The sequence below is a fragment of the Lasioglossum baleicum genome, chromosome 5, assembly GCF_051020765.1.
Source record: "Lasioglossum baleicum chromosome 5, iyLasBale1, whole genome shotgun sequence".
In the NCBI taxonomy this organism is placed as follows: domain Eukaryota; kingdom Metazoa; phylum Arthropoda; class Insecta; order Hymenoptera; family Halictidae; genus Lasioglossum; species Lasioglossum baleicum.
Window position 1 is genome coordinate 14,544,930 of NC_134933.1, and position 15,410 is coordinate 14,560,339.

The 15,410-nt window shown below is 41.8% G+C and overlaps 2 protein-coding genes across 7 annotated transcripts in view; one reads left to right on the top strand and one right to left on the bottom strand.

The window, feature by feature from the left end:
* LOC143209196 (uncharacterized) overlaps positions 1-15,410 on the top strand; it is a 194,934-nt gene that overhangs the window by 2,870 nt on the left and 176,654 nt on the right. For 2 of the 3 annotated variants that reach the window (XR_013009061.1, XR_013009062.1), the window contains exon 3: positions 1-15,410. This exon is cut by the window's right edge. The gene's annotated coding sequence lies outside the window, so the exon portion shown is untranslated. The other variant, XM_076424547.1, reaches the window with a different exon arrangement.
* Positions 3,731-15,410, bottom strand: part of Kn (EBF transcription factor knot) — a 96,928-nt gene continuing 85,248 nt past the window's right edge. The window contains exons 7-13 of one of the 4 annotated variants that reach the window (XM_076424543.1): positions 14,806-14,887; positions 11,911-12,043; positions 7,948-8,102; positions 7,722-7,848; positions 7,163-7,465; positions 6,112-6,360; positions 3,731-4,031 (exon numbers count right to left, since the gene is read on the bottom strand). In XM_076424543.1, the coding sequence (XP_076280658.1) occupies positions 3,919-4,031; positions 6,112-6,360; positions 7,163-7,465; positions 7,722-7,848; positions 7,948-8,102; positions 11,911-12,043; positions 14,806-14,887 (1,162 nt within the window). In that variant the 3' untranslated portion in view covers positions 3,731-3,918. Of the gene's footprint in view, positions 4,046-5,359; positions 5,501-6,111; positions 6,375-7,162; positions 7,466-7,721; positions 7,849-7,947; positions 8,103-11,910; positions 12,044-14,805; positions 14,888-15,410 lie in introns of those variants that run through there. The other 3 variants (XM_076424544.1, XM_076424542.1, XM_076424545.1) reach the window with 3 other exon arrangements.

Here is a 15,410-nt window from a genome sequence, read left to right on the forward strand (position 1 = left end):
ATTCCAATCAGATGGAGTGTGGTACACCTCGTGCACTGTTTTATGTGATTGCACGTGCCGAAAGAAAACTAAGCTGACGGCTCGCGGCGGATTGGCGGGTAGCAGGGGCGGGTTGTTTGCAGCAAGGGGCTTCGAACACGTGAGTGAAAAAGCCTATTAGTACGTATACTGAAGTGCAAAATCTATGTAGCGAACCTTGAACATGATCACAGTATGTTCCACAACCTTTTTACATTATACTTTCAACCGACTCCATTTTTCCAAGGACAACACGGATGAATTATTTATTAGCTGTACCGGCTAGTAATCCGTTATTTGCGCAATCGCATAGGATGTGCAATTTATATGTAGTTAACATGTTTTCACATCTCATGAAAAAACACAACAATAACTCATAAAATATCATATACATGTATTATCCTGTGCATGTAGAATTTTATGGTCCACATATTCTATGTATGTAGTATGTGCTCATAAGGTTTTTCAATTTTATTATACATTCTCTCTCTCTCTCTCTCTCTCTCTCTCTCTCTCATATGTAATAGTATGATTCTATAAAATAACCTTGGATTCTTCTTGTGTGGACAATTTTCTAGTGCATCAAAAGTTAATCCTTAGTTTCAGTGTTTAAGTCTTTTTCAAATTTGTTGGTCAGCCTGAAGGTGCTTCGCTTTTGTTTCTATTTTGGTTCATTGAACGTGTATGAAAACAAAGCTGTGCAATTTACGAACAATGTCTACTGATTACGAGGGGGGTTGATGCCAGAAAAAATTCAATTTCATTAATTAGTCGTCGCGTAAAATAATAGTCAGATGACAAATCAGTGATGAAGTAGAATGTTTTCGCAGGAACAAACGAGGAAATCAATATCGCAAGAAAAATGGTTTCGTATTGTGTCCACGTTGTAACGTTTTCTATGGGGCACGTGTCAGTCATGCCGCATGCCACGTGCCGGCCAATCTAAATCTAATAACACAAACAGCCTTACAATAACGCTCGTCGTGTGCGCTACCGTTTGGCGGCTGGAGGTAATAGGACACCATGTGAACTAATCGCTCAGGATTGGCTCTCAAGATCCTGTTTCGCTATTTGTTGATCCCACTGTGCGACCTCTCCTGGGAGAACGAGCACTATAGCAGAAGGTGCTCGTAATCATTTTTAGATCGACGCGAAATCGAGATCTGTTCTGCTGGGTCTAGTCATGTACGAGATCACAAAATCTGTTCCATGAAATTTTGTTTATAGTCTTAACCCCTCGAAGAACATTTTATAATTTATTTTTCAATCGCTCGAATGTATCTATTTCATAGTAAAATGGACTTGCATATTGAAGAATCAAGTGTAAGAATTAAAAGAAGGAAACAGTGTTGTATTTATAGTAATTTGTTTGATATCTTCTTCGAGTAATAATCTCTTCTACAATTATTCGCAGTTATAGAACAGTAAAATTGCTAGAGCGACAGTCATGGGTTCGCAAAGACTTAATTTATTTATCATCATGGCGAATTAAAGTATTGTTTCAAATGGCGAATAATAAAAACAGTCTATTTTATTTGATAAATAAAATAATTTCGTTTGAGAAAATCTAGTGTGTATAAAACTGAAGGGTTAGAAATTTTTCCAAAATCGCAACTTCAAACTGCGTCTTAAAAATCATTGGGAATGAACAGTGCTGGCTAATTAGCACTGAAATTGATTTATTTAGTACATGTTCTCACCTACCTCTGCTCAAATTGTAGCAAATATACGACGTTGGGGATGGATGAAGGAATCAGAGAGGCTCGTGTGTAATTCTCAAAAATGTAAGTTGAATTTATTTTAATATACACCGACGAGTGTCTGTACGCGCGTGTGCGTGTCAGTGCGCATCCGCGTGCGTACACGAACGACGCGTCATGTAAAATATGTCATGATCGAACGAAAGTGATAATCAATATTATAATCAACATCACAAGATCACAGAGCTCGCGGCTCCTGGACAAAGATTGCACCCTATCGCAACGAATCGCAAGGGTGCTCGCCAAGTCGATATGCAAAAAGGAACTGTTTACAATAATCAAGTTTTTAACGACACTCGTTCCGATAAATGATAGATCTACGCTCTCGTAATCCACTGCAAAACTCTGGACTAATTATGGATTCCAAGGTCTGATATATGCTTCGTATACTTTCGTGAGATTCGTTTGGTGTGAGATTCGTTTTTGGGCCGGCTCGTCGAAATAATTCGAATCAACTATTATACGTTTTATACAGTTGTTCACGTACAATCCATCGTTTAACGTGGCCTGACAAATTCGAACTTTCTCTCTGTCGGAGAAATCAGGCGTGCAATCGCGAAATCAATTCGTGGGCAATACCGGGGAACGTAAAATCGGTGGAATTTGTTCGATGAATCATTTTGTTGTCTCGATGAAATCAATGAAAAATAGGTACTTGTACGGTGCACTTATACCCGTTCCACCGACTATACGCGTGTATAGTCCGCACGTTAAAGGGGTGGATCGCCGCCATACAATCATACAATTATACGGAGTTCAAGCTACGATTGCTCCTACAATTATGTACACCTATATATAATAATTCTTCGTCCTACAATCCCGTTAATATTCGTTTCGTTGGGCATCCTAGAAATAATTCTGTCGTTCATTTTTGTACATCGCAACAGTATTTACAAGAAAATTTACAAATTACACGTTAGACGATACGCTCTACCTAGCTGATATTGGTTAGTCTTCTTAAAACGTACGGGTAGGAAGTTAAAATTTCAAAGTCGAAAATGCTCTCTAAAAACTATGATGTCTGTTATTCAGTGATAAGCGATATGTCCGTCTAGCGGTGTCCCGTGTTCCTCGACCCTTGACAGTTTTCTGCTCGGATTCGTTCGAAAATCCCTCGACACCCTTTTGTGAACTCTCTCCGCTCACACACGTATACTGCTCCCGTTTTACTGAACGCTCTCGATTTGTTAGGCGAATCGTTGAACCACCTTGCTACAAAATCGATGGAAAACACTTTCAAAAATATTCTGTCGCAAGTTTTTCGTCGCGAGAGGAGACGAAGATGCCGGATGGGCTCGAATACATCCGTAAAAACGCTTTACTCGCTTTGCTCGATACAACATCAGAGCGACACGAGTGGACTATAGTCGTTCGGCTTGGTGTTTACCTCTGCTAGCAACTTTTGGGAGCGTCCGACAGTGGAGCAGGGTCACCGATAAATCCAAAGAAATCATCTAGACTTTGGTCACTGGACTGCGGGTCTCGGAAAGATAGAAAGAATATAAAAATATCATAACACGTTATTCTCGATTTATTAAAATTATTTAAAGACGAATTTGATTTTTACGTGTCTCCGGTTTGTTGGAGACGAATGTCGAACGCAGATCCGCTGTCTAGTTATCATAATTGACCTCTTGGATAAAACAAAGTTCGTGTTCAAGGGTTCATACTTTTTACAACAAACTTGCTCACATAATATCTGGGAATTGACAACGATCGATAGATTGCTCCTCGCACTCGAACACAACTGATCCAACATATTCTTCGATACAAATACTGTGCACCATCCGAGCGACTATGTCGATAGATGCAAAAAACAAGTGTTCTTCGATATGTATCATTCCTTAACTTATTCGATCCGTTAATCATAAAGCGTTATCGATTTTTGCACTGGTTTCGATATAACTCCCAAAACACAATCGCGAAGCCCCGACGAGAATTTGGCCACGCGTCTCTTTTCCCCATACGATAATTGGGGGTGAACGTGGATCGACTCCGGCTCATGAAAGCGATTGTCAACTACGAATACAATGATTAGGGGAACGTCGGAATTCGCTGAAACATCCGGCGTCAGTGAATCTCGCTTTCGTGAAGACACGGAGACTGTTGATGTTCCCGTTGGAGCTTACATCTCGTAACACTATTTGTTACTAGACGAGAGCAACGGACTGGCGGTGTTCGAGTATCCTTGGCTGCAGGTAGGCAACATAAATGGATTCATGTTGAACGGTGATCCGACGACCTCTCCTAGTCCTGCAACATACCCACTGTCGGTTATACGTTAGTATAATTCGCCATCTCATAAAATCCACGAATTAGAATCAGAGGACACAATTAACGGGCATGCAACGTATGCTTCGATTCAAGCTTTGCCTTCGATTGTTTCAGCAATTTGTTGCCACTGCTGATTTTTATGCAAAATAAACATTTTCAATTGGAACAAACAGATTTCAGATAGAAATATATTCTCTTTCTTAACCCTTTGCACTGGAAGCAATTTTCATTCACTAATTCATTTTCCCATAGTTATTATAGTTAATATTCTTCGTTCACAAGGTGTTATATGGATAAAGTGTCAATTTTTGTTGTAATTAGTTCAATGCATTATTTGCTAATGCACTGATTGGATGAGTCACCTTGCAGATTGCGGAGACTTCAATGAACTGCGCGCAGTATCGGATCGGAGGTCGGTGCGTATTGCAAGATGAAGAACGAGCTGCATTTCAGGGGCGTCGTTCAGACACGTGCCAACCAAACTGCCACTCTAATAATCTCGTCGGCTAAGTGGTTCTCTTAACTATCAATGGCAATATACGGTATACTAACGGTCGTCTCTGTAACGCCTCCATTTGTGGTGGTGATCGTAACGATGTACAAGGGTCTTTATTTTTTTAACGATTTATTCCACACACTGCACTATTGATCTCAATAGAAAGCAAACGTCGTTAAACACTACTATATATATTATTAATTTAATCGTGTGAAAATCTCGCAGCCTGCAATTCACATTATTAGACACTAGAAATGAACTTTTGGTTTTACTCTCGTAAAGTGCATAAGGATCCGCAGTTCAATAATTGTAATGCAAAAGTGGTGTACGTCAATATTTTGTTTAACACATCTCAATGGTTTAATCGTCATCAAATAAAACAATTGTGCTATATAGACCGTAGATATTTATGCAATTTTCAATTTCTATTGAACAGCGTTTGTAGATCCAAAACAAATAAAAATCTTACTAAATTCCGTCGAATTTCATATTCTGGTATTCTTTTTAAATTTTCATAAGCCCTAAATGCATAAAGATCCTCAGTCTAGTGATATAATTTTATAGCGTGGTTGCGTAAGACCAAATATCCATTGATATTACTGTGTTTTATTCAATGGTTAGACTTGCAGCACTTTTGCATTGGCAGGCTCGATCGAAGGCAGGAGAACCGGGGGTCTGTTATCAACGGTTTTGTAAATGAACGTGTGTACATACATTCTCGAATCTCGTCTCTTGTGAATGTTTCTCATAATTCTTTAATCGCAGTGCATGGGGTGGTTGTGGTGGTGATGATGGTGGTTGTGATGGTGGACGGTTAGCGGTTACTGGGCGGCTGTGGCGAGGTGGTGCTGTGTGGACCAGTGCGGTGGGACTGAGGTAGTCGGTGGTCGTACTACAGGGGCGAACGCACTCCCGTCCCCAGACGTATAGAAAATGCCATACTGTTCGTGCGCTAAAACGAAAATTTCACATAAGGAAAACTCATAAACGTGCGTGCACTCGGACGCGATGCCGACAGAACATGGGAAAGCTTTGTTGCGTGTCAGGGCTCGGTGTACACGTACACATGCACACGCATGCGCTCGAAATCGCACTACCAAACTGTGTCCAAAATTGTCATAAAAATCTGATTATGGTTCTACAGGTTGTCATTCCGCATCATTGTAAATTTTGTCCTTTAACACACCTACCGGAAATTATTTCATAATTCTTGAAAGTCCACGGCTCATGGTTAAGTTTCTTTAAATCACTAAAATAGTTGGGGTAACATTGACTTAGCATGAACAATTACAATTCTCTAACGATACAATAAATATGGACTGGACTTCCCGAGTACCAGAATCCGACTCTATAGGATGAAACTCCTTAAGTACTCTAGTAATAAACAATACATAAACAACAGTAAGTAAAGTCTCGTAATTTCTAATGCTAGTGTGTCATCACGATAGCAAAGGTTGCTTGTTGAAGAACGTCTAAAGACTGACTTCAGACACAGTTTGACAAACGTTGAAGCAACAAGATGAATCGGCAATGTTCTCGAGGGTAGTGAAGAGAGTTACTTACGCGAAGTGTAAAGTGTTGGACTACCCGCGTAGGGATTGGCAACCGAGTAACTGCCATTGGTGCTGTGACTGTGGGGTGTGCTGGCCGAACTTCCGCAATAACCGCCTCCAGTTACAACCCCGCGTGGACTCGCGCTACTGCTTTGCCTATAGGCGTCAACGTTCCCACCGACGCTGCCACCGACGCTGCCACCACCGCCTCCGCCACCACCGCCTCCAGCATTGGCTCCTGTCGTCACGGAACTACCGTCTAAAAATAGAAACCTGCCCGTCAGACGAACTCGTCAGTATTTCATCATTCTGTGCGCAACTTGTTGCCTAACCCTTAAACCGGACACGTGGGCTTTCGCCTCTCCTTCTACCGACTGGCCGACACGCGAACGCATCGATACCCTAACTGACGTTGATTCGTTCAACTCTTCAGGTTCGACGGGTACTGCACTGCATTAACTCTGATAGAGTCACGAAATTTGTTAAATAGGTGTCTGATTGTTTAGTATGGTCCTTATTGCTTGTTAGAGCTGAGAATTTTTATATGGGGACTTCTTCCTAGACAGATTTCTAGAGTTGAGATCAGCGAAATACGAGGAAGTCAAAGTCACAAATGATGAGAAAAGATATTGGGAGTTGAGCGTCGTCCCTGAAGAGTTAACACATTGATTGCCAATGGACACGTGGGGCATGATAGCAAGCTGCCAATGTGACTGGATACTCTCATCAGTGCTGAATGATGTTCCTTCTTTTTCACCACATAATATTCAAAATTTAAGAACAACAGTTTCGTTCCTATGACAAAATGTATTTCTAGAAAATTGATCTATTGGACTTAAATGCGTGAAGTAGAATCTGTTGATTTTAAGTGTGAAATGAAATTGGACGAGTCTACAAAAGTGAGAATGAGGATGAAGAAAAGTAAGCAGAAACTGAAATGTTAACGTCATAGTTAAGGTTTGTCGGTGCTAACTTCGGTAAGCTATGGTTTGGAGAGCGAAGATCGTGCGACATCATGGTTGCCATTTTCTGTGGAACACGAAGTAACTTAGAATATTTACCGTCCGTCCATTTCGCCGCACTACCGTTTTCTTGCACTGTCACTGCCAGTTGTCCTGTGTACGAGTTGAACGCCGTCGCCGAACTAGATGTGGGCGGCGCAGGTGGGTGGCCAGAACCAGGACTCCTGGGAGCACCTGTAATTCCCGCGTTTCCACTCCTGGGCATACTGTACAAAGCTTCCGCGAGGTCCGCCGCCCTCTTCAGTATAATCTCCTTCGGTAATTTCTCGGGGTCGCCCGGGTGTCGTGGAATCAGCTTTTGTAACCTTTGGAAGCCGTAGTCGATCGTTGGCTCGTTGAGCGCTGGAAGATTAGCGGAAACGATACTACTTTAGCGGGAATCCATAAAATGTGAAGTATGGTCTGTCACAAATTGAATGAATCAACCGTAGGAACTAAATAGATCATCCCCATTTTTGGGGATCAGTTTAAGTTTAAAGTAATATGTTAATCAACGACCCCGAAATGTGCAAATTTCTTGATGACTTTAGGTATAGCGGACATGGATGGAAACAATATTGTTGAACCAACTTGCACAGTGTTCCGCAATCATACTCACACACATAAACAAATCTCCCAGGCGCCCCCTTGCAGAATTGTTTAGTCTTATACGACAGTGTGACTTCGACAACGCCCGGTATCTGCCTCGGTGGAGTTTGCACCCTTATTGCGTTAGGTGTGATTAGCTGAAAATGAGAAATTAAGCGACTTAATAAAGACTGTTGTCTTAGAGAAATCGATTGACTCGATGTTCTGATATGTAGTTTCATTAATAAATTATGTACCTCGCTCCAGACCAACATAGACCCAAACACTACTTGAAGTCCATCGAAGAAATTTTCGCCTATGATTATCACTGTCGATCCTCCGGACGTCCAGCCTTCGTTCGGTGATATTGCCTTTATGCATGGTGTTTGAAGGGGAACCGGAGTGTAGAGACCTGATTACATAAAAGTGTCGGTTAGACATTATACAGACAGTCAAAATCTCACAAAATCAAAGTAGTTCATTCGATGAGACCGAAATTACAGAACTGAAGTTTGTCTTAGAGGCGACTAGACTGCAAGTGTTCATGCGAATTCTTGTTCTCATAATAAAAACTTTCGTGGAAGTCAAAATAGTCGAGAACAATCAAAGAACAACGTCACATACGAGAAACACCGCAACGTTCTTGCGGAACGACCTCCAGAGTTGCGCAAAAATTTTATCTAAATAAAAGTTTCGAATAAAGTGGGTTTGAAACCCATTTGGAAAAAAGCCCACTTCATTCGAAATTTTTATTACGATAAAATTTTTCCCCAGCTCTGACGATCGTGAAACTTAGCCAAAGATTTCGCGACCATGACCGGCGTGCGAAATCAGAGAAACAATAACACGCGGTGTGCGCGGGCGCACGCGCGTCGCATAAAAGACTTGCACGCGAATAAGAGTCGGGAAATTACGCGAATTCCCCTCACCGTGCTGAGACAGTTAGTTAGAGGGGTGGGATACGGAAAATTATCTGAATATTCTGTTTATTTGGTCGAGGGCGAGTGGTGGGTATATATTTCCCGTGGCGAGCAACTTCAAGCCGTGAGGATGAGAGAGCCTCCAAAAGAGGAAGGACGACAGAGAATCTATGAAGGAGAAAGACGTCAACCTTGTAGAAAGAGAACGAGAGAGAGGGAGAGAGAGGAAGAGAGAAAGAGTGTCGGGAGGAAGAGAATGAGGGTCGGAGTGGCCGGAGAAGAGTTGTAACAAGAAGGAAGGGGGGCGATCGGGCCGTTGGTGTCTCTGCTTGGAATTTATAACCCAATGATATCATTTTGTACCCCGGCGAAGCCAAGCCACCCCCGGCACCGACCCTGCTAGAACGGAGCCACGGCAGAGTGGCTGACATCATGGTATATTGCTCCCAGTGATGCTCAAACAGCTTCCACCTTCGATTGCTTGCTCGCCTATTAAATCCCGAATGCTCGAAACACCCCTTGTCTGCGACCTAGTCGAAAACTACCACCCCACAAAAACACAAAACGCATGACCACTGAAAATTGACTTTGTCGAAGCATTATAAAAACAATAAAATGTAATCTGCTGGTTTGATACTAGTGAACTTCAATTCAGACATTTCTATTGGTAATATTAGTCAGTCAAATGATTAAACCACCCCCTCAACTGTGGGACAGTAGGTACTGCAAGTCGTACTTGATTAATGAGTTTTTAAGGATCTATGATTAGCGGCAAACTTGTAGCTACCCCTATGAAACGCTGACTATTAGAAATTTATCTTCCCCTAACAAGAACACCATAGCATCAAACCTAGTAACTTAATTCTGATTTTCTTTAATTTAAATGTTTTTGAACTTGATCTAGGTTCTGTGAAAAATGAAATGTTGGTATGGCTTAATAGTATTTTATCGGGCCCTGTTTTGCAAGAAAGGGATGTAAGGAAGACGCAGGTTGGTTAAAGGGTAGCGATCCTCGTGTAAATGGGGATTCTTCGATGGGACAGAGGTATTTATTGCGTTCAATGTACAAGAAAGTCGTTAAACAGAGGCGGCCACGTTGGCAACCACTCCGGTAGAGAATTGTCGAGCGAAATGGTATGGGGCGGAAATGTAGGAAGAGGTGGAGTGGAAGGAGTATAGTAGGTGGAGGAGGAAGAGAGGACGGGAGGGAGGGTTGAAAGAGGGATTCAGTAGAGGAGGCCGGAACAAGCGTACCAACCCGGAATAAATAAAATCCCCCGTGCCATTACTGAGCGGTAAGGGGTGCTACTCTCTACTCCCGAACTCCTCTTTTACCACCAAACCGTCGTCGAAGTCGAGGAGCCCCGTTGTACTCGAACATGTTCGGTCCGATTCTCTCTGATCACTGTGGGATCGCGGATGTAACTTCGTTTCACCCCGGTAAATACCGGGAACTTCTCCTCCAGAAAAACTTGCTTTCTCCTCCACCGCCGCGCTCATTAAAATCATGTTTCACGACCGGGCTGCTTTCTCCCGAGCGATTTATCGGAATATTCAATACTCTGTCGCCGGAGGAATCATTTGTGGTTCACTGAAATGTTGCTTTTTCAATGGCAACCATCATTTATCACGATATCAAAATATTTTTGTACCTAATTTACATAGTATCGACTAGTGAACATGCTGCTACAAATACTACGGAGCACTACACGTAATATTATGTTGCTTTATGATAATAAGATTGATTTCATTCTTGTAGTGTTCAAATTTAAAATCACTTTCTTTAGGCTTTTTATCATCATTGTTTTTCTTTAATATTGTAATCGATGTTAAGATGTATTCAGTGATGTTATTGACATGACGTGATCTCTAACTCCAAGAATTACAATTGAGTATGAAATTCATTTTACAATTCAAGTTGATACAAAAAAGACATGAAAATTAATTTTCGCCATAGAGAACCAAGATCTATCCGACTGTACAATTACGAAGGGTTCTAAGAAAACGAGAATGCTATCGCTGGATATCGTTTTACGCAAAATCCGGGAATGTAACATTTACCAACGAGATGTACTGAAGGGGGGAATAGCGGGGGTAGGTCCGATTGGCGAGCCTTTTCCGCCTCGGTCTTCGTTTTTGCCCGACGAGATAAAATAGAGACGCGAAGAGGTGGAAGGAAAGGTTCGAACCTGCGGAGAGGAGCTTGACTAGGGACGGAGGAAATAATAGTAAGGAAGAAAGCACAGAGAACGTGGCGGAACCCCCGTTTGCCCGCATCCCATTGATTTACATCTTGCCTTTGCGCAGAAAGAAAGAAAGGACGGAGAGGAAGAACACACCGGGAAAAGAGAGAAGAGGCGCGCGTAGTTGAGGGGTGGCCGCACGATATCAGCCGTTTGTATGCGCGGTCGACGCCAAACTTTGCTGAATTGCCCTATGACTCCTTATATCCTATCCTCCGAGCACGCCCTGTCTCGTCCTCTTACGATTCTACCCTCCACTATGGCTCGAGGAGTCGTTATACCGATCTCGAAGAAACCAACCCCGCGTTTCCTCCGTACCCGCTCCTCGTTCAAGGATTCTAACAATTCCATTACGACGAGACAACAACAATTTTTTCTTATCGTCGCGCTGGCGCGAAGTGTTTAATACGACGACCGATGTCTATCCTTCGAATCGAACCATTTTGTCATACTGCTTATCATACAGACTGCGGATCTTCGTGCTAGGCAAACATTTTACTGACTCTAAGGAATATTACGAAATAAAAATTGTCTGCATCGATTCTAGAAAGCAGGCTCCTCTTTGTTTAATCATTTTAATAAGTAGAAAGTGATGTATTGATAGTGTCCTGGAGAAAATGTAATTTAAATGTATTTTTTCTATTTTGCACATATAAAATAGCACTATAGTAATAAAGAAGAGACTTCGAAGTTCTTGCAATAACCTCCATTTTGTTTTACAAGTATATAGTTGTCCATTGCGGTCGCGAAATCGTTACAAATTAAAATCGGGATGATTCATTCATGCCGTGTCCAAATGAATTGATTATAAATATTAAAGTTGTTGTTGAGCCGCAGTAAAAGCATCGTTTAATACTCCATTATCCTGCGTTACAGTATTCCCTCTCTCACGCGTTATGCTCATAGTTAATTTTGCAACAAATCCACCGATCGATTCGCCCAAAAATTCCGCATTTCTCACAACGCGCATTGATATTCAATCGAAAGTTGCTAACCACTCGATTATGCTGCCGCAAAGTGTTATATAAAGTGTATGTTCAGAATTTTCGAGACTCACTGTTGTACTCGCCGGGATCGCTGGGATCCAATCGTTTCGCTCTGCGCCCATGTTTGCTGTTGTTGTGGACGAACATGTTGTCCGAGACTGCCAGTAGTGGTCCCTCTACTCCTACTTGCGTGGAAATGACCACCTGTTACAGAAGGTTGAAATTCGCCGACGTGAGATTTCGCTCAAAAATGAAACTTTCGTGGAAATCAGCTTCGCGATAATGTGGCGCACGTACGCCGATAATTTCACTCAGGAGGGTTCTGCATTCAATTGTCAGCAATTTCAGAAACTCAAATGTTAAACAACCAATTCAGGTCTAGGAAAATTGCAGAAAATCTAATCAAGAATTCTGAAACAATACAGGTGAGCTAAAGGTGAGCTGTTGGACAAATTTACTGAGCACGTCGACTTTTACAACGTATTTCGAGGACAATTGAAATCGATGAGGTGTGTTTTTAAATCCTCACGCACATTTCTTACATTGCAATTTCAAAAATTTTGTATGTATTTATTTCTGAAAAATACGGGATTATAGAAAAATTTTGACTTTTACAACATATTCCGAGGACAATTGAAATCGATGAGGTGGTCCTCTTAAATCCTCACGCCTTATATTGCAATTACGAAAATTTTGTATGTATTTGTTTGTGTAAAACACGAGATTAAGAACGAATTTGTTGATTGAAGTTGTGAAACGAAGCCGAGCATTGTCGTAGGATCCTCGGCGCAGTTATTTTTGATAAAAATTCGCGGGGAATTTTGTCGCGAAACGCGCTCGCCCGGAATCCCGGGTGAAGGGGAACCAAAATGAAGTTGTTATCACGGCTCGGAATTTGTTTAGGAATTGCTTATTACTCGGAGTTTCGAATTAAAATTTTAGCGGCGTGGGTTTAGCCGCCTCGAAAATTCGCAGCGGGCGAAGGACCGTCAGGTTTTCCTCAAGCTTGCAAGTTCGCACTACGTTAGGTAATACGGCCAACTAGCCAAGAAAGTTGGCGGGAGTCGCGAAAGGACAAAACTTCGGGCGTTTACCGACCTTCCCGGCCGATTTTATAAACGTTCTTTCTACTTTCTCTCTCTCTCCCTCTCACTCGCTCTCTGCCCCGAAAATCATCGTCCCCTTGTTTGCGTCCGAAAAACTTGAGGTTAAATACACGGGCTTGTTTCAATTTGCCGAAAGTTTTACAACGATTCTTACCCCGGCGCTATCAAAGAGAAATACAACGCGGAAAGAGAAAGTGCATAACCGGCGTTGAGTCCGCGCGACCGCGTTTTGTTGGCCAATGAATATATTCGCGTACGCAATCATGCATCGTTGTGAAATATTTAAATAGGTCCACACAAACATTTTCTGCCGTGACGCTTCATACGTGTGTACGATGTAGCTGTATTCCAAGATTCAGCCTTAATGAGATTATATTCATACATTTGTATGATAGTATCTATCATACGTGCAAATAGAGGGGGCTACGAGTGTCACGAAATACATGGCGAATATTCGCACGCCGCGAATCCGCGAATCAGGCTGCATTGCTCGTTCACGGGCTCGTGTGATTAACTGTCTGGGCGCGATGATAAATCTTCAAGGACGATTCAATTTACAATTTCATTTGCTCATTATATAGAACACGATACGATTCGCTGAATTTGAATAACCTCGAAATATTTTGTAAAAGCCGACGTTTTAAGTAATTTTATTTATAGAATGTTCGTCGCACGAGATACAGATTAAGATGAAATCGCGTGAGGTGTGGCTTTTTGCGATTAATTACTAGACTGCGGATTTTATGCATTTCTAACAAAAATTAACAGGTTATATACAAAATTGAAAAGATATTAGAGGTTTTAACGCTAACCGGTTTCACATTTTTTATTGTATAAATATTGAAATTACAAAGATGCTTCCAGTAGAAGCACGTAACATGTATTATCACATATAAATTTAGTTTTTTAATTTTCGTAAAATAATGTACACGGTACGGTCAGCGTTGAGAAAATTGCTACACAAATATTTCAATTTTGCATAAAGATCCACAGTCTAATGACTATAGAAGATCTCGGCTTATTTTTCGGTCGCACAAGATAGACAAAGCAGAAATTGCGAGACAAAAGGACGAGAAATAGAAGGAAAGGTGAAAGACAAGAAAAGTTTTTGGTAATTTATTTTTTAATTCTATCTTTTGCGAGATATGGCTGTCGGTGAGTAGGAGAAACCGTAATACGGAGATGGGGTGGAAGGGTGAACGGATATAGGGGTGGGTTGGGTTGATGCCGCGCTGAGCTAATTGCCAACCCCTTGGATTACGTCTCTTGGATGGGGATCTCAACTTTCGACGATAGCCGACCACCATCGAGAAATTGCTCGTTTCCTCGACGAACTTCTTTTCCTTTTGGAAATTAAAAAAGAATGCCTCCGAGCGGCGGATACGCATCCGCAGACAAGCCAACACGGTGATACGCTGCCACGCAATTGCCGGGGACTTTCGACGTTCTGATCTACCCGCAACCCCTCGTGTCTCTTCTCCTATAATTTCAAGAGTCGTGACTCGAATGATAACCGAATTTTGCGGCGCCCGTTTTCCGAAAATTTTGCCATGAATTTGCAGAACCGCGCGCAACGTCGAATAACTCAGTTCCGAATATTAGATTTTAAAATGCGAGCTCTTCGCTGGCCGGAGCGGTTAGATCCACCCTTTATATTTCTTAAATTTTGTTACTGGAGCATTCGACTGATTTTTTACATTCGGAATAAATTTTTTAGATGACCAGTTTGCTTTTCTGCTCCCCTTAAGTTTCGAAATTGATTTAAGAATATGCATTTAAGGGTAATTGGGCATGTATTTAAGGGTTAACAGTAGACTCCTCGGAAGGTGTAGCTCGTAAAATATTTAAGTGTTGACTCACCTGGAAGCGCCTCATATCGCGTGGGTTGCCGGCATTCTTAAGGCAGTTCTGGTTGCACTTGAGAAAGAACTTAAGGAAGAATCTGAAAGCAGGGGGAGGATTGCAGTTAAACAGTTGACAAGGTGCTTAGCGCTTTTCAACGTCGAGAACTTAATTAGAACGCGAACTTGGCCGGAAACTAAGTCTGAATATTGCATAAGCCAATCGCAAGCCCTCTTCTACTCGCCTCTATTATTCAGCATTTCTCTAGATTAAACCCTCGACCACGTGTTCTTCGACCTTTAGGACCGAGTGGGGCGCCTATACGCTGCGCACACTATCGCGGCTGCCTTGTCCGTCTACCAAAATGTCAAATACCACGTTCTTCGAACAACAGTCGCCATATAATGGATTAGAAACTCTAATTGTACAGCAGAGTTGCTATGTATAGAGCCATTAATTTTTCTCCTGGATGCAACTAGTTCGTTGATTAGCTCTTTTCTGTTGTCTTATGAAACCAACAATTTTTGACATTTCCATTGAACAATTTCGTACAACGAGGGAAACGATATTATGGATTCGATGCGCGAAAAATATGTATCCATAAGTACCAAAATAATACAGAA